The following is a 20,819-nucleotide window of genomic DNA, read 5'->3' as shown; positions in this document are numbered from 1 at the left end:
AGCTGGGTAGCTCAGTGGATTGAGAGCCAGGCCTAGAGACAGGAGGTCCTAGGTTCAAATCTGGCCTCAGACACTTCCCAGCTGTGTGACCCTGGGCAAGTCACTTGACCCCCATTGCCTACCCTTACCACTCTTCTGCCTTGGAGCCAATACAGAGTATTGACTCCAAGACGGAAGGTAAGGGTCTAAAAAAAAAAATAGTGAATAGTACAAAGTACAACCACATAAATGCATTACTCAGATATTTTCACAAGTTAGTCTCTAAATTAAAAAAAATTTATTGGGCATAATGTTCCACATTGAGAAATTAGATCCTCAAATCTTTGAGGTCTACATCTAACATTGTGAGGAACATAAGTGAACAGAAGCTTCAGCACATCTGGTTCTTTTTCTCCTGGAAGAAGGCACTTTCCAAATTTTTGCTGATGGACAGACAAGGATAGTAACTGAGAATAAGCAGCTTCAAATTATGATTCTAGCTCTAGCTAGAATCTGGCTATAAGAACTCCAACAAATTTATTCCTACCAATTCATGGCTTTTTGTACTTACTTCAATTTCCTTATTTTTAAAATAACAAATTTGAAGTCAATGATCTTTAAAATTTCTTCAAGTTACAGGATTCCATGATTTTAAATCCTAAACCTAAACACTGTAAACATAAATGTAAACATCATCTTTCAATCACTCCTTCTTATAAATATATACACCAGTCTCATGGAATAGTTGTTTATTCCAACCAACAAAAAACTACTTAAAAAAAAAAAAGACATTTTAGGAATTCTAGACAAATTAAATTTGTATCTGACTTCAGAGAAATTCTGAATAAGTCATTGTTCTATACCAGTGATTCCCAAAGTGGGTGCTACCGCCCCCTGGTGGGTGCTGCAGTGATCCAGGGTAGCGATGATGGCCACAGGTGCATTTATCTTTCCTATTAATTGCTATTAAAATTTTTTAAAAATTAATTTCCAGGGGGCTAAGTAACATTTTTTCTGGAAAGGGGGTGGTAGGCCAAAAAAGTTTGAGAACCACTGTCTACACAAATCCATCAGAAAAATTTATTAAGAAAATATTAGGGGTGGGGGGTAGAACAACCCAGTAGCTCATTGAATTGAGAGTTAGGTCTAGAGGCAGGAGGTCCTGGGTTCAAGTCTGGCCTCAGACACTTACTAGCTCTGTGACCCTAGGCAAATTTCTTAACTCCTCTCTCCCTCACTGCCTATTCCCTACTGGTCTTCTGCCTTGGAATCAATATACCATACTGATTCTAAGACAGAAGGTGAGGGTTTAAAAAAAAAAAAAAAAAGAACTTATTAAGAGGAAGGTAGATGACAGTAGTTAAAGAGCCAGATCTGAGATGAGCAGTCCTGGCTTCCAGTCTGGTCCCAGATACTTCCTAGCTATGTGACCACAAGCAAGTCACTTAACCCTAACTCTCTAGCTCTTGCCACTCTTCGAACTTGGAACTGATACTAAAACAGGGGGAAAGTTCTATAAAAGAGAGAAACAGAGAGAGACAGAGAGAGAGACAGAAAGAGCTAGCTTATTAAGCGCCAGGCACTGTGCTCAAGGTTGGGAATGCAAAGGAAAAGTATTAACAATTCTCATCCTCCATGAGCTTACATTCTAATGGAATGTTCTATAGTAAATGAAAATAAAAATCTCTAAAATTAATGTCTCAGAACAATTAGTCATGATGAAATGATGGAGAACTAGAGTTTAAAACTTCCATGATTTTCTACTACATCTGTTTCTGGGTGAAAAAAAAAATCAAGGATTAAAGTTAGGGAAAGGAAAAAAAATTGTGAGAAAATAGGGTAATCAGAGATGTCTTTACTAATAATTGCTTAAGTAAATAATGTACAGAAGGAAGCAGGGTGATAGTGGATTAAATGCTGGGATTGGAGTTGGGAAGACATGATTTCAGATTCTTAATAGTTGTGTGACCCTAGGAAGTTACTTTCAGCCTTTTTCCTCATCTATAAAACAGAGTTTCAACTAGGTGACTTTTAAAGTCCCTGCCAATTCTAAATCTAAAATGTTTATGAGTGTGAGCAACAGGATAAATTCCTTCAGTAACTTGTCTGTTGGATAGTTATTATCCTAAGGAACTATAGTACTGCAACTCACATTTCTTCCTATCATAGTTAGACAAAGCTGATTCACAGATGTGAGGTTTTGATGCACTGTCTAAACTTTCTCTTCTTTATATTTTGATCTTTTTCACATTTCAAATGGAAAGGTCCCAAATCTGTTGTTGATAAAAATTATTTCTCTTCCCCCTTCTCCTACCATATTGTCTTCTAAAGACACATTCCTTTTGTTGGTGTCAGCAGTGAGTTTAAAGGAACTAACCTGTTAACCAGCTGTTTAATTCTTTTACCCCTTCCCTCTTCAATCACTTCTCCTTTCTAAGCAATCCCTGGGGCCATCCTAAAACTTTATATTATCTCTACCAACAGGGAAACAATTGAGGAGAGAGGAAAATGAACATGGTTTCTGAAGGAAGCGTCAAGATATTCCAGCACAAATCATTCAATCTGTTAGCCCCTACAACATTAACAAGATTCAGTCAAATGTCAGGAAGCCTTGACAAGAGTTCTTGTCTAATTCTCACACAATATAACCCAAGAAATCTGATTGGTATATAACTATACTGAACAACATTTCTTGGTGTAGTTAAGAGATGAGACTTCCCAGGATCATCTCACATTAGGAACAGCAGTCTGGCCGATATACAAACCAGTCATAGCAAACCATTCTTGATGCCAAGGTAACAAGTTTTCTTAATTGAGATAAAAATAGGCATGAAAATGAGAGGAAGCAAAGTATAACTTTGTTTTTTCTTTCTCCAAACCAACAACTAGTTAGCTCTACAGTTTATATTCCAAAGCTAGTAAAGGTAGATTCTACCAGTATTTGTCCAAAATTTTAAATAGACCCTCTGAGAAAATGAATAAAAATATTTGCTTCAAAAATGAAGATAAGTAAGATTCTTGATCATTATCTTTCAACAAATGCATTTTTTGCTTTCTTTCATTTGCATGCTATTTTTAACCATATTTACATTTCTCACAGGAAACTGTTCAACCCTCCCCATCAATCTACGTCTTTACATTACATCAAAAGCAGAAATCAGGCTGTGCCAAGGTACAATTTTAAGGACTAGATCATACCATCATTTTCAAACTCCACACAGCACTGCAAACCAGGCACAATTACCTTTGGAAAGACTACTGCAAAAACCCCTTGTGCCCCAGTTGTGTTATGCCAGTTTTAACTCCATCTGTGCTTTGGGTGACAAGAGAGGCATGATGAAGAAGAAAGAAGGGATAAAAAAAATAGTGGTATGAAATTCTAATTGGAGTCATTAGGTTCTCTGTATCCTAATTAGTGCTATTATTCTCATTTGACTATGCTTCTTTCAAAATAGCCATTTTCCTTATAAGCGCATCAGTAAATTAATATTCCTAGAGTCCCTAATGTTGAAATATTCAAATTCTCTTACCTACAAAATAAGTACCATTTTCTCTGTACATATATTTCTACTTCATGCAAGTATTTCTTATTTAAAAGGTCCTTTTTCCTCTCTCACAAAGTCTTATAATTTAAAACTTTTTAAAAGAATATTTTTTAAAAATAATGTCTGATTTTCTTCTCTAAGCTAAAATCAAATGATCTTCATCAAGGAAACAACTATTTTAGCTTAAGAATTAGAAAAGTGTAGAGGGGAAAAAATTTAGTTACTGCACTATAATAATCATGAGAGCAAAACCTGGGTTCAACATTTATTGTGAGAAAAAATATTTTCAGGGGGAGAAAGGCAGGAATGAGTCTAAATACAGCAGAAGCATTAATATATAAAGAGTAGTGTATCTAGTATATTGGCAAAGAGATAAGTAAGAATAGGTGATACCACAAAATAATATAAAACACATTTCATTAATTAACCCCGGCTGAGGAAAACTTCAGTGAATTCAAAAGATATACTCCCAGGGGGCAGCTGGGTAGCTCAGTGGATTGAGAGCCAGGCCTAGACATGGGAGGTCCTAGGTTCAAATCTGGCCTCAGACACTTCCCAGCTGTGTGACCTTGGGCAAGTCACTTGACCCCCATTGCCTACCCTTACCACTCTTCCACCAAGGAACTAATACACAGAAGTTAAGGGTTTAAAAATATTTAAAAAAAAAAAAAAAAAAAAGATATACTCCCAGGATATTGTAAACTACATGTGGTATTATTTGTTTAGAAAAATAAAAACTTTAACAAGGTGAGTCATCACTCTCTTCTACTTAAGGAAATGAGTGGTGAAATTTGGGGTGAAAATTCTGGGGCATACAGAGTAAGGTATATGTTCCTAATATAACTTCAGGTACAACTTACCTAAGATTTTTGGCAAAATAGAAATGTTTTAAATGTAGACATATAAGCAAATGGGCCATTAGGGCCTTATCATGTACCTGATTCTACTACCATGTAAGTGATTGCCATTAGTTGTCCCATTAGAATACTTAGATCAAATATTAATTGAAATTACAGCTGAGCACAACTAACTTTATAATTAAAAGCAGGTGCCCTAAATACATATTAATCTCTAATCTTGTGGCCCAATAGTAAAAAATGTGGGCATCTGTAACCTAAAGTATATATGTACCTTTCTTGAACTCATTCTAGCAATTTTCATTTTACTACCTGTATCTGCCTATAATAATTTTCAGTGATTTCCTATATTCTTCCCTATGTAGGTAATTTCATTATCCAAATAATAAGACAGATTTTGTTACTGATTTTATCCTGAAGTGACACATTATTTTCTCTTTGCATTTATCTTAGTCTTGGTTAACAAGAGCCACATGACGTTCAACAGTGAGGGGTGAGGATGCTGATCTCTTACCTCCATAATGGGGTTAGAAGCTAGGACTTTCTCTTCAACATTGGCTTCACTGGCAGAACCACTCACAGTTGCAAAGTATCTCATGGCATACTTAGCAGAGACTGTCTTTCCTGCACCAGACTCTCCACTTACAATGATAGACTGATTCCGTTCATCCCTGAAATACAAAGACTGTTAATCGCCAGCTGCTTCTCAAGCCTGATTATAGTCAGTATTATTTTCTGGCCAAGTGAAAACACCACACTTCTACAAGTTTATTCATGTTGAGGTATATAGGAATGAATGAGGCCAGTCTATTCCTTAATAACAACCAGCAGCACTGTATTGAAATGAATAAACATCTGTCATGGCCTCCCATGAGTGAATGGGTCTAGACAGAGGCTCTTTGAAACGATTCACACATGCCTCAAAGTATATGAATACTATTTTGTGCCAAAAGAATAACATGGCCACGAATCCAAAAAAGGTAGGAGTTATTGCTTTGGTTCCTTAGCATAGAAATTGATAGGAAAGACCTCTTACACTGAAAATATTTGAGTCATTACTTGTACACAGATAGCTGTTGAAGAATTAGTCTACATTTCAAACTCTCTTGGCTATATAGTTAGGTGGGGAAATGGTTGATACATTCTAGATTTGTTAAAAAAAACAATAAAATATTATATATTATTACCATAGTGTTAACCACAGTACAGTACTATCCTACCTTCCATTCATTCACACAATGACTTAATTCAGAACTTGTTTCAATGAACGGTCTTGATTCACAGGAGACTCTCCTTTCTGACTGTAGTGATCCCTCCCCCAAAAAGAAAAGCAAACTTCCCCCCAGACCATGGGGAAACAAGAAATGGTATCACTTATACCCATATTTACAAAAATGTAATTTGCTTTTGAAAAAAGCCAGTAGTGGTAATATTTTAAAAGGCCAGTAGTTAGAGATGTTTTCCGTGAAGATTAATGACCTCTTTTTTCTTTGAAATGAAAGGTAGCATTCCTCAAATTCCAGATTAGTAAATTAGTGTTTTTCTGTGTTGAGGATAAGGAAATAAAAGAATTTCAAGATCTTTGCCCAAAAAATTTAGGTTGTAACTGAAATGCAATGAATTTTTGAACTGAACTATTTTTCTTAAAATGTAAAGAGGTTCTCCCCACCCCTCCTAATAAGGCAATATTAGTAAATTAGTTATTATATCAAGGGCAGCTAGGTGGCTCAGTGGACAGAGGCTGGGCCTGGAATCAGGAAGAACTGAATTCAAATCTGACCTCGGTCATTTAACTTCTGTCACAGTTTCCTCATCTGTAAAATGAGTATAATAATAGCAGCTACCCAAAGTGTTTAGCATAATGCCTGACATATAATAAGTTATATATTATATATTATATGAAAGTTAGCTATTATTATCATCATCATCTTTGGCTATTAGCTATTAGATATTGAGAATACAGTTTCATAATTAAAGACACAATGAATTGTATGTGCCCATGAATGTGATGTACAATTATTTAAAAGTCAAATGGAAGGCCTTCCTAATAAGATCAGGAGTGAAGCAAGGATACCCATTATCACCACCATTATTTAATATTGTATTAGAAATGCTAGCTCTAGCAATAAGGAAGGAAAAAGAAATTAGAGGAATTAAAGTAGACAATAAGGAAACTAAACTATCACTCTTTGCAGATGATATGATGGTATACTTAAGAGAATCCTAGAGAATCAACTAAAATACTAGTTGAAATAATTAATAACTTTAGTAAAGTTGCAGGATATGAAATAAATCCACATAAATCATCAGCATTTCTATCTCAACAAAGACTGAAAGCAACAGTTAAAAAGAGAAATTTCATTTAAAATCACTTTAAACAATATTAAAAAACTGGGAATCTACCTACCAAAGCAAAACCAGGAATTATTTAAGCACAATTAAAAAATACTTTTCACACAAATAAAGTCAGATCTAAACAACTGGAAAAACATTAACTGTTCATGGGACAGCTGAGCTAATATTATAAAAATGAGTGCCATACCAAACTATCAAAATAATTATATGATAGAACTAGAAAAAATAACAATTCATCTGGAAGAACAAAAGGTCAAGAATATCAAGAGAACTAATGGAAAAAAACATGAAGGAAGGTGACCTACCAGAACCAGATCTCAAACTATACTACAAAGCAGCAATCATTAAAAGTCAAATGGTACTTATTTGGGGGAAATTCTGTGGGGTTGTTTTTGGTATATCAAAATTAAATTGCAACAAAGGGTCTGAGGGAGTTGCTTTTTCTTCTCTTGCTACACATTGTTTTAATTCTTTAGATTGTAAGAGAGGGTACATTCAAAGATGCTTATAGCTAGCTTTCAAAACTTTCCTGAGTAGCAGTTGGTTTTTTTCCCCTAGCCCTCTTCTGCCTTCTGTCCCAGGGTTCTATTAGCAACAGAGATCAATCAAAAACTAGCTACTAAAAAGCTAGTTCCCTTTGGGCATTGCAGTACTCCCTTGATATAGGGGAACATTAAACACACACACACACACACACACACACACACACACACACACACACACACACACACACACAAGAAATAATCCCTGCCTTCAAAGTGGCTTATCACCTGATTTTAGAAAGAAGACAAACACTAATAAACAAATCAGTGGCACTTTGTGGTGGTCAATGATTCATGCATGAATTCATTTATTCAACAAGCATTTATTAAGCCCCCAGCTCTGTGGAAGAAATTTAACTAGGTATTCTGGATAGAGGTAAAAACAAAAGTCTTTGTCCTAGAGAACTGACATTTTATTGAGGGAAAATAACATGTACACATAAGTAAACAAATTTATATACAAAATAAATACAAAGTCAGGGATAGTGCTTGCAACTGAAGGTGATCAGGAAAAGAAGTATGAGGAACTGCCACTTAAGCATAGCTTTGAATGAATCAGGATTTTACCATGGGGATGTGAGGAAGGAGGGGATTCCAGGCCTGGGGGACAGACTGTGAAAAGACATGGAGAATGAATAAGGAATTTTGAGTATAAAGAACAGCTACAAAATCTGTCTGGTTAAAATGCAGGGGGGAGTGAAGGGAAGGAAGGAACAATAAAGTTGTAAAGGGAGACTTGGGCTATATGGTAACAGGCTTTAAATACCAATCAAAGGAGTTTGTATTTTGTCCTAGAAGCAATAGGAATCAAGAGCTCTTTAAGCAAGGCAATGACATGGACATCCCTGACCTTTAGAAATTTCAACTGACAATCAAGATATGTGCCAAAGGAAAGGGGTGCAGAGGGCAGGGAGGGAACTAGACTTGTGATTTTTTTAAGTAGCTCTCTTTCCAATATACCATACTGCCTCCTGGTCAACAGTTTCAAATTGTAACTTTTCAGATTGTGTAGAAAACAGATAGCTCTGAATTTAAAAAGAACAAAGATCTAGCAATCAGTTTGTATTTGTAAATCACAGGTACTTCACAAGCACTAGGTAAGGCCATTATCACTAAGGTTTGAAAGCAAATTTCTAAAACCAAAGTATTTATTCTGATACACAAAACCTTTAGGATTCCATGGGGAAATAAATATTTATTTCAAAAACAAACATTAAAGTTTGAAAATAAAAGCTTCTTCATAAAGAAGACATAATTATTTTAAATTGCTATGAAGGGGGCAGCTAGATGGCTCAATGGATGGATAGAGAACCAGACCTAGAGATGGGAAGTCCCAGGTTCAAATCTGGCCTCAGAAACTTTGTAGTTGTGTGACTCTGGGCAAATTACTTAACCTCAATTGCCTAGCCTTTAACACTCTTCTGCCTTGGAACCAATACCTAGAGTCAATTCTAAGACAAAAGATACATATTTTTTAAAAATAAAAATAAATTTAAAAAATAAATTGCTATGAACATTTAAAGAATAGTAAAAATATGGAATGACCTCCAGGAACTGATGCAGAGCGAAAGGAGCAGAGCCAAAAGAACACTGTACACAGAGACTGATATACTATGGTAAAATCGAATGCAATGGACTTCTGTACCAGCAGCACTGCAATGACACAGGACAGCTCTGAGGGATTTATCGAAAAGAACGCTACCCACATTCAGAAGAAGGACTGCAGGAGAGGAAACACAGAAGAAAAACAACTGCTTGAACACATGGGTTGAGGCGGACATGATTGGGGATGTAGACTCGAAACTACCACACCAATGCAACTATCAACAATTTGGAAATAGGTCTTGGTCAAGGACACATGATAAAACCAGTGGAAATGTGCATCGACATGGGTGGAGGGGATTGCGGGGGGGTGAAGGGGAAAGTAGGAACATGAATCATGTAACCATGTTAAAAATGAATATTAATAAATGTTAAAAAAATAAAGAAAACCTTCCATTAAAAAAAAGAATAGTGAAAATAGGGAAAAGTATGGGAAATAGGGAAAAATAGAGAAAGTAGGAAAAATAGGGAAGCACTTACTCTGATCCACAGGTCAGACTATATATACTAGAAGGATACATATAATACCCCTCTTCGCCCTCACATTTTTATCTTCCTACCTCTCTGTCTTTATCTCTCTATAATTTTTTCCTGTCTATAGTTTACCATTTACATATCAATCTATGAAGTTATAAAAACTCTTTAGCCTGTAAGTGAATGAAACTGAGCTCTCCAAAGGCTAAGCCACAAGGAGAACCAACTAAACTGTAAAAGCTCATATCACTCTGGCCACAGGGTGATTAATTTTTAAGCTATATCAAGTCCTGAAGACTGCCATCTGTGTGGGCAGAGGGAGTATTCAAATAGACAAAATCATGGATCTATACATTTCTAAATACTGGAAATACATCAATATTTCCAAATATTCAAGCAAAAACTTATGGTTATAAAATATATACATACACACATATGTTTGTGTGTGTGTGTGTGTGTGCTGTTTCATTGAATCCTATTAGGTATAAAGTAAAAGTATTGATATTCTTGCCATAGTGCATGGTGGAAAGAATGCTGGACTTGAACATGCCATACTAACAACTTGACAATGAACACTTAGCCTCTCAGCCTCAGTTGCCTCATCTATAAGATGGGAATAATAATACTTGTAAAATGTGTCCTACAAGAGTTCTAGGAATCAAATGAGATAATGTATACAATGTAATTTTAATCCTTAATACTGTGAATGTCCATTTTTATTACCTTTATTCTTATTTTAGAAACAAGAAAATGATTTAATTTCTATATCTGTATTCCATTCTTAAAGGGAAGGATTGTGAATGCTTAGAAAGTAAAACAGTAATTCCTAAAAGTCAACATTGTTGCAACATCTTTAGAGAACATATTAACAATATAGATATGAAAAAAATCCCCCAAATTACTAAGGCAAATGAACATCAAAAAAATCCAGAGATTTCACCTTGCATTTCACCTGAGCATTAGCAAAAATGATAGTACATGGGAATAGTCAAAGGGAAGGGTTATGGGGAAAAAGGTGTACTTGTGCATTGTTGGTGGAACTGTGAATCTATGCAAGAATTTAGAAAGCAATTTGGAGTTGTGCAAATATAGTGACTAGAGTATTTATATTCTTTTAATCCAAAATTGACATAAGGCTTATATTCCAAGGAGATGTTAGGTAAGAAGAAATTCACCATATATATCAAAATATTTATAGCAGCACTTTTTTTCAATAGCAAAACACTAGAAACAAAGCATATGCTCATCAGTTGGGGAATGGCTAAACAAATTGTGACACAAGAATGTAATGGGAAATTAGTATAGTTTAAGAAGTGCCACATGTGATGAATATAACAAAACACTGAAAAAATTTACAGCCTAATGCAGTTACATAAGGAGAGACAAATATTTATTTTTATATAACTATATATGCATAGAAACATATATATATTATGTAATACCTACAATATAAAATGGAAAGAACAATAATAAAACAATCAAAAGTGAATACTGCAAAATTTAAAAGAATAAGCATAGCCTCAAAAAAAAATCATAGGAGAAGATATATACACCCCACTCCTTTGCAGAGATGGAGAGTTCAGAGGTATGGCATATTACATATATTTTCAGTCTTTTTCAATTGGTTTTTCTTTTTTCTTTCTTTTTTTTTTTTACTTTATTATTAATATGGGCTGACTCTGGGAAAAGGGAAGGGATAATGGAAGAAATTTTGGTAATGTAAGAAAAGATCATTAAAAATATGAGAAAGAAAGTTTAAAGTACAGGTCACATCATACTAACCTCATTTCCTTTTTAGGAAGGAAAACTATCTTGAATAGGTCAAACAAGAGTGTGGTAGATCTAATATACTGAGAGATCAGGAAAACAATTGAAAAAGTCTCTCAGGTTGTCCTTGTGGTCACAACAGAGATATGTTAAGATGTTAGTACAGTTAGGTAGATTCTGAACTGTTTAAATATCTCCACCTAAAAAGTGGTTAATAATGGAGCAATGTCAACTTGTAAGGTCTCAAATGGATTATTTCAAAGAGCTACTTCACTGTAATCATAGATAGAAGGAATCATCAATTAGATGTTGGTGATCTAATTAAATTCCTTCATTTTACAGATGTGGTTATCTGGCCAAGAGAGGCTACAAGATTTGGCCAAAGTCAAAAGTATTAAATAGCTAAGATAGGCAAAGACATGGTCATATCTGTATGGTGCTGCCACTCATGAATTCTACATTCTTTTCTTTTGTATGAAAACATAAATTACATGCTTGTCAAATTCAGAAATATGAGAGGGGAAGGAAATAAACATTTATTAAGTATCTGCTATGTGCTGAGCATTATTCTAAGAGCTTCATATTATTTCATTTGATAACAAGAAAGCAAATGATGGGAAGAAAGTTTCCATTTATATCATTATATTCATAACATGAGTCTTATAAACAGTTAAAACTCTCAAAAGGCTTGGGTGACCACTGACTGCAGAAGGGAAAAAATACATTATGATATATATTCATAAACAAATCTATATTAAGGGCACGGGGATAAAAGAACAAAGAATGAAATAATTCTTTCTCTTGAGCTTACATTCTAAAAGGGGAAAATGAGTATGTATATAAAGAATAAATATAAAGCAGTTTAGTAAGTTAGGTGGTATCAAGAAAGACTTTATTCAGCCAAAGGTACTTAAGCATCAACCTAAAGCAGTGGTTCCCAAACTTTTTTGGCCTACCGCCCCCTTTCCAGAAAAAATATTATTTAGTGTCCCCTGTCACATACTATCACTGCCCCCTTACAGTTATTCACCACCCCCAAATGCATCCGTGGCCATCGCCGCCCCGCCTGGATGGCTGCAGCACCCACCAGGGGGTGGTGGCGTCCACTTTGGGAATCACTGACCTAAATAAACAGAAAGTTTCTATGAGGCAGAGATAAGGAGGAAGTGCATTCTAGGCATGTGGCACACCCAGTACAAAGGCACAAAAAAAAGAGTTAAGAGAATCAAGTGAGGAACCAAAAGAAGGTTGGTTTGGCTATATCATAGAGTATAGGAGGGGGGTGTACTAGGCAGTTAAGATGAGGTCAGAGAGTAAAGTGTTTTAAAACTGAAACGGAGAAGTTTATATATTTTGTCCTAGAGTCAAATAAGAACCACTGCAGTCAGATCTGTGTGGAAAAAAGTAAAAGTACTTTGGAAGCAATATACAGGATGTACTGGAATGGGAAGAGTCCTGCCTCAGAGAAACCAGTTAGGAAGTTGTTGTAGGATTTGGCTACATGGGGTAAAGGAGAATAAAAAAGTCAAAATAGTATCATGGGTAAAAACTAAAGCTACTGGAAGGATGATTATATCGTCAATAAAAAGAACTAGGGAAGTTTAGAAAAGGGTGTTTTTGGGTGGGAAAGAAAAATATATTTTTAGATATGTCGTAGTATGTTTCTGGAACATACAGTTTAAAATGTCCAATAGGCAAATTATGATGAAGAGTTGGAGCTCAAGGAGGAAATCTTGACTCATATTCATATATAATATATGACACATATGTATGCAATATGTAAATATGTGCACACAAGCATATATAGGTGTGTATATAGAGACATATATATGCACATATTCACCAACTCTGATATAAGATGACATATACCAGTTCACTCCCAAGATATGTTTTATCTAGGTTACTTGAACTTATTAAGAATAAGTAGATGATGCTTGTATCCTCCCTTAGTTTGTCTTGTTCAAACCTTCTCTTTCAAAAAGTTCCCTCTTCCTACAAGAGGAAACTGAAATGAATTAAGAATTGAGAAATTAATCTTTCTCACCATCAGCCATTATCATCATTCTATAGAATCTGAGTAGGAATCTTATCTCTTCTTTAATCCTTCTCTTATTGCCCATTTAACTAAAAATGCAACCTTTGGGTTGCCTTTAGCACTCATTGCCAACATTAGTCAATTCTAGGTTTCAATGCTCCTGATAGCTCTGAGAGAATTGTGCTCATCTTTGTATTTATCCTCAGTTCCTTGCCCTTACTATTAATGAGTTCTCTGAACATCCATATTGGTCTCTTTAAAGCAGCTCCTTTCTCTCTCACTGTAATTAGCTGAGTATCTCCCATCTCCAGACCTTTCTTCCTACAAAATATTATGTCAATAGATCCCCCTACAATTTCCCTGGGCATTTTAAAATCTGATGTCCCAAATTCTAATGGAATTATCTAAATAGTCTGCCACATCATATCTGTATAATTTAGACTATAGCTAATTTTCCTTTTCTCTCTCAAACACACTGATAGAGTAATGATTTGTCCCCAAGATACCTGGCATTCTGACCTTAGCAACCAGTCTTCCTTACTGGTGAGAATGAGGTATAGAAAAGCATTTCCCCTTCTACTTTTTGAAGGATGAAATCTTCATTAAACAAAAGAAAAATTCATCTTTGAAATTTATGTTATCAACCAACACGCATGTAAGTATCTGTTATGTGCCATGTCTATGTCCATTATTTCTTCTCTGTGGTCAACTATACATGAATAGTACAATATTCCCAGAGGGTAGGAACTTTTCTGTCTCGTTAACTTAATACATACTTTTGGCTAACTAGCATTTTCCATGAGTGCCAGGTTTGACAAAAGTTAATAACTAAGAGGCAGCTAGATGGCATAGTAGAGAGACCATCAGGCCTGGAGTTAGAAGACTCGCATTCAAATTCGGCCTTAAATACTTACTAGTTGCATGATTCCGAGCAGGTCACTTAACCAGTTTGCCTCAGTTTCCTCATCTGAAAAATGGGAATAATAATAGTAACACCTCCTCCCAAGTTTGTCATGAGGACTAACTGAGAAAATAATTATAAAGTGCTTAGCACAGTGCCTGGCACGTAATAAGTGCTATATAAATATTACTTGCTATTATATTGTTTTATATATTACTATTAATGTATTATATTGATTATTTTGATTACTAAAGTATTGCATATTAAAAATATGTTAGCATATTATTATTTTTATCTTCCAAGCTAGAATATGGTGGAAAACTGAGCCTAGGCAATATATATAGTAGTTCTTTGCTATGTTAAATGTAGAGAAATGTCATTCTCCAATGTAATAAGAAGTTTATATTATTCATCTTGTTAGGAATCAAAACTATATTGAGAATATAAATTACTAAGTCACCTTGAACTGTGGAAAAAATGTCTGCTGATCAAGAATTAAAAGATAAACTTAAAAAGGACCTCCTTACTTTTCACTATAAAAGTGCATCTAAAAGTGTTTGCTTTGCTTACACATTTCAATGCTTTAGCAGGTTACATGATATTAATATAAAATAATTTTATTGATCCTAATGAATTTCTGCTATTACTGAGGAAATCTGATTTTGGTGCATCCTTCTTTCAAAATTGTGAATAATGAATGATGACAACTGCCAGTGTAATGCATTAATATCATGTCCTTTTAGGGAATGAGTTTTGTTATTCTAAACTCTCCCACTGTAGGGGCATTAGGTTTCCCTACAATTATATTGACTAAGATGCTCAATCAAGTTCAAGAAACAAAACGAACCCTCAAAATTACACTGGACAAAAATCTACATATATGCCGTTTTTGTTGGGTTGTCTTTTTATGGGCACCAAATGAATATACAATATAAATAGAAAATATCACAGTTGATACAGGTTGTTAATTGTGACAGATTGTGCTCTAGAGAGCCATGAAGAATTAGTAAGTGGAAACAAAAGTGCTCTAGAGATTAAAGATTAGGTCATTGCATAACTACAAGGAAACTCACTGCTTAGCTATAATATCAACATCTAAATATGAACAGTAATTTTTGATGTTGTCAGTATTTAACCTTTTCACAACCAAAAAATTGGCACATGCCATGTAGTTTCTAGTGACAAATCTACTACATTCTCATTGTCATACTGTATTTACAATTAAGTGCCTACTTGTATAAACATGGCAACGGATCTGGTTTTTAATCACAGAGGATGAAAACCACAGCCCTTCTCCCCAAAGGGTTATAATGTATAATTAATAGTATTAGCACAAAGAACCAAGTAGAAGTACATAAGAACACAGAGGAACTACATCACAAAACAAAATATGACACACATCTCTACAAACCAATCCCATTAAATAAATAAAAGTCAGCAGCAATAAACTAAATGAAAAAGAACAATGGTACACAGGCAATAGAAAGAAGATTCAATAACAATATTAGAGCCACTTTAGACTTTTCAAAGTGCTTTCATTTCTGTGATCTCATTTGGTCCTCTCAATAACCTTGAGGGGTAGAGAGAGCAGTTGCCATTATCCTATTTCACAGATGAGAAAATTGTGACAAAAAGATTTAAGTATCTTGTTGAGCATCTTATAGCTCTTCAGTGGCAGGTCTGGGACTAGTCTCCTACCCTAAAGTTTTTCTCACTAGACTACACTGTCTCTTACTATATTAGAAAATGTTCACTCAACTATTTCCATGATCTAGGAAGGAAATCACAAGTTATCAGGACATGGAGTACTTATTCAAGTTAAACAACTATTCCACAGTTGTGTCTTTCAATTGTATATCCAATAGTATCAAATTGGCAAGAGCTTTGTAAATTTTAAGGTGTTGAGGGCAGCTAGGTGACTTGGGGATTGAGAGCCAGGCCTAGAGATAGGTGGTCCTGAGTTCAAATCTGACCTCAGATATTTTCTATGTAACACTGGCCAAGTCACTTAAATCCTATTGCCTATCCCTTATTGATCTTCTGCCTTGCAACCAATACACAGTGTTGATTCTAAGATTGGAGATAAGGGTTTAAAAAGAAATGTTAAGATGCTATATAAACATTAGTTGTTAATGTTATAATTAGTAGTAATAGTTAAAAGATCTGAATTTGAGACCTGTTTCTTACACTTACTTTGTGACTGGAGACAAGCAAATAAACTTCAGTTTCCACACTTATTTAACAGAAATAATAGTGGTTGCGTATATTTGCCACTTTGGCTTGAAGATCTCTAAACTCTTAAGAGAGGGAAATTCTCAAACCTACTGCTAACCCGCTAGAGAGTTCAGATTTGAGGGGTGTAGAACAGTGTTGTACATACATAAATTGATCATTCTTGGAGGAAGACACAGGGAAAAATCAGAATTTGTGCTTTTTTTTTTGTTCAGGGAAATGTCAAAATGGAAATTTCCCCTGTCAATGCAAATCAGCATCATATCTGTAACTTATAACTTTACAGTTAGCTGGGGCATTGAGAAATGGAAATAATTTGTCCATGGTCCTACAGCTGATATGATGGGTCAGAGGCAGTACATGGAGCCAGAACTTCCTGAACCCAAACCTGGCAGTCTACTTCTACATGACTCTGCTCTTTCTTTGATCATTCATTATTGTATCCTGTATAATGGGCATAATTTAGTCTCACAAATAGTTTACTTTCCATTTTTTTTATACCCTCCCCAAAATTTTTATTGAAATATTTCTGTTTGTTTTTTTTTAAGATAATATGGGCTTTTGTATTGATAGCTAAAAGAGGCATAACATCATTATAAAAATGTTTATACATCTTCAACACAGCCAAATTCCATTTAGGACCAAGCCTGTGATCTTGTACTCAACTTGTATGGTTGATTCCATCCTGCTGCCAGCACAGTGTCTAGCACATAGCTGATGCTTAATAAATACTTTTTTTTTCATTAATCCATATGCAAATTTGGCACAGATTTATTAAAGCATAATGTGTAAACTTTTAGATGAGTTCATTCCTTTCATGGCTAAAAAACCCAACTCAGTCCTAAAGTTCACACTGCCAATTCAACCCAAAGTACACCAAAAGAGCTATGCAACAATCCAAGATAGACATAGAGTTGATATTGACATGCAAATATTTATTAAAGCAGATCCAATTATGAAAAAATAGAAGTTCCTTGAGAACTGCTAGGAACTGTTTTTGGATTTGTCTTTGTATCTCTGATGCATGCCTAGAGACTAGTATTTGACATGTGTGATTGGAATTCAGGGAAGTACCATTTAAAAGTATCTTACAAACTTCCTGTGGACATGTGGGGCTTTGAGACTACATTCCCCGTGATCCAATGAGTTTCCGGTTAAACGTAAGACAACGGGAACCAACATATAGCACAGCTTAAATTTGGAGGGCAGACGGGGGACTCCCTCTTTTGCTACCTGAGCAGGCTCCCAGGGGACAGAGAGGAGCAGGGAAGGTATGGAAGAAAATGGTGGAGGCGGGAATTTGAATTTTTTTACAGGTGTGTGGTCGATTTATCTCTATCAGCAATGGCTTTTATTAAAATACTAATTTCTCTCATTATATCAGCCTTTATCATTTTTAATCATTACAGACAATAGGCACTTGAGAAATAAATATTTTTTTGAATGTGAAAATTCAATTGAAGGTCTAGTGCTTTTATTGAGCCCTTTATAGATCTAAAAGATGAAGCAGGAAAAAATGACCACTGTTTTTATGTTCTAAGGATTAGGTACTCATGTTTGGACACTTAAAATTCAAACATAATACAGACTCAGTCACATGTTACAGGTTTCCAAACACTGAATTGAAAAATCAAGATAAAAAGAAACCTAGGAGATAATTTGAAAATGTTTGGATCTAATCAAAGAATTTTAGAGCTATCATGGCTCACTTATTTAGAGCTATATGGAACATTATGTTTCTCTCATTTTATGTATGAGGAAAGTCCCTTCATCTCTTCAAATCTCAATTTCCTCATTTGCAAAGTGAGGGTCTAGGCCAAGTGACCTCTTAATACCTTCTTGACCTAACATTCTCTGAGTTAGTCCAAACATTTTCAAATCATCTCTTAGATCTTCTAACTCCCAGTCTAGTGCTCTTTCCTTTACACTGCATTGCCTTCTTGGCATAAAGTAAATGATTAGGACTAGTGAAAAATGAAGCAAGGATAAATTCATCTTTCCCTCACCTGGCCATCTGCTTATAAGCCTCTTCTGCCACAGCAAAGATGTGAGGATCCATATCTCCCATGTTCTGGCCACTATATGCATTAATGATATCTTCGCCATAGATAGGCAGTTGTTCATAGGGATTTATAGCTACTAAAACAATACCTGCAAAAGAAAATAAAACACATAGCACTGGATAGAACTGGTAGATTTTGAGGAAGGCAGGTAGAAGAAGTATCAGCAATAAACATCGATTCCTTCCTGAGCTATACTATTTGTACAAAGATCACAATGGAATTTCATGATAGTTGGCAGTCAAAGGTATCTTAATAAGCCTTCCAAGACTGAAGGTAATTTCTCACATATGATCAATCATGCAACTAAGAAATACAGTGAGAATTGCAAATAATCCAAAGTCTTATTTAAATTTCAACCAATACAGGTTTTAAAATCTAATGGGCTGGGGGCAGCTGGATTGAGAGCCAGGCCTAGAGACTGGAGGTCCTAGGTTCAAATCCAGCCTCAGACACTTCCCAGCTGTGTGACCCTGGGCAAGTCACTTGACCCCCATTGCCTAACCTTACCACTCTTCTGCCTTGGAACCAATACACAGAAGATAAGGGTTTAAAAAAACAAAACAACAACAACAAAAAAAACCTAATGGGCCAAGTACAAAAGAAGGTCTTGTATTCTGATAGCTGGCCCTGTTGCCAAAGGTCTGAACCAACCCACATTTCCTCCATATAGGTGGGTCTGCTTCATGACTTTCTCTAGCCTACCTAGTTCACTGCACTCCTTATAAGGACCAAACATATCCTGAAAAATTCATGGTCACAGAAACTAAATGAGAAAATTAAATGCAGAAATAGACCAAGAAAGAGAAAGAAGGAGTCATGTAAATTAACTAGAAAGAGATGTGAAATACACATTTAAAACCTAAAAAGAGAGAGAAGGAACTCTAGGCCCAATACCACCGTAAGGATTTTTTTACTCCTGAATAAATCCTTAAATCATACAGTTTATGAAAAAACACTATATTCCTATGTAGTTTATATTATCAGAATTGGAATACTCCTTGTTCCCTAATGCCACTTTCAGATTTTCCTTTACCATACCTCTCAACAACTTTCCTCCTTTGAAGTTCTATCAATTAAAATTTTCTACCCAAACCAGATCATGGTCACTGTTATAAACCAACTCGAGTTTACAGCTCTTCCTTACTCAAGGAGTTCAGTACCTACTTTACCACCTTCCTTTATTCCCCAAAGTCTTCATTGACACTAGAGCATTTTAGCACCTATACTGATGGTCTCACAAATCTCCTAATTCTTCAATCTTCTCAAATGCCATGATCTATTTCTTTATTCCACTTCAGTAATATCTCATCATTCTTCCAAGTGTTCCGCTTTATTAATTAAAAACTCTGATGTGGTTCTGATCATAAACTCCTTTCATTCCATTTCTCCTTATATGTGTCACTCCTTTTAAACCTATTCTTTGCTCTGAGATCTGCAATCAATTTCTTGCACTTTCAATACTTTCTAAGGCCATAAGCCTTGCTCTAATTTCACTTTCTTTCTTTTCCAATCATTTTGTTTGGTCAATTCAACTCTAGAGAGCCTTCTACTATTGAATCCCTTGCTCCCATGTCCTACTACCATCCATTTCTTACCAAACTGCAGCTTTTGAATACTTCAGCCATTCTCTTCTTCCTTTACTACTCCTGAGTTGTTGAATGGAGTGTAACTGTTCTGCCTAGGTAAATTATAGCTTTATGCTATTGAACTTTAATTAGGTCCCAACTTCAGTAAAGCAATATTTTTATTCCTTTCTAATTGATTCCTTATTTCACTCCCTGAAACCTTTCTTTCTTCAAGTGTTCCACACCTCCCTCACCCCCAGTCCTGTTCTCTCAGCTAAGATTCTCTAACTTTTACTTTACTGAGAAAACTGAGGCTGTTCAATGTGAATTGTATTTCTCTCCCTTTCACTTCAACTCAAAACCCCAACATCATCTCCTACTCTCTCCTCCTTTCCTCCAGTGACTGATAATGGGATATTTTTTTCTCCATAACAAGGCCAACTCAAGATTATTGCATTGTCCATTGTCTCCCTGCCTCAAGTCAGTCTCTCTCTATCTCTCTCTCTCTCTCTCTCTCTCTCTCTCTCACTAACATATAATTATAATTTAATATATAGTCTCCAAGATTAATTTTAACAATTACAAGTTTCCAAAATGCTTTAAAGTGTAGACCTGACTATAGCACTGTTATATCACTCCCCATGCCCCTTGTTCAATCAACCCCAATAGTTCCCGATTACCTCTAAGATGCAATGTAAAGTCTTCTCTGGCATTTAAGTCCTTCACAATTTGGCCCCTTCCTATGTTTCCAGTCTTTATTATATTTACACTCTTCCAATACCCTACGATCTTTCTACACTGGCCTACTTACTATTACTCACACAACACTTTTTCTCCCAATTCTGTCTTTTCATTAACTGTTTCTCTCTAACCTATAATTTTCTCCTTCACCTCCAACTTCT

General features: G+C 35.3%; 1 protein-coding gene across 1 annotated transcript in view; it reads right to left on the bottom strand.

The window, feature by feature from the left end:
• The window catches only part of MYO5A (myosin VA), a 145,041-nt gene that overhangs the window by 110,593 nt on the left and 13,629 nt on the right, over positions 1-20,819 (bottom strand). The window contains exons 4-5 of the mRNA XM_044660044.1: positions 18,296-18,440; positions 4,896-5,052 (exon numbers count right to left, since the gene is read on the bottom strand). Of these exons, the coding sequence (XP_044515979.1) occupies positions 4,896-5,052; positions 18,296-18,440 (302 nt within the window). The remainder of the gene's footprint in view (positions 1-4,895; positions 5,053-18,295; positions 18,441-20,819) is intronic.

This window comes from Gracilinanus agilis, chromosome 2 (genome assembly GCF_016433145.1).
Source record: "Gracilinanus agilis isolate LMUSP501 chromosome 2, AgileGrace, whole genome shotgun sequence".
NCBI lineage: Eukaryota > Metazoa > Chordata > Mammalia > Didelphimorphia > Didelphidae > Gracilinanus > Gracilinanus agilis.
This window is presented reverse-complemented; position numbering and strand designations above follow the sequence as displayed.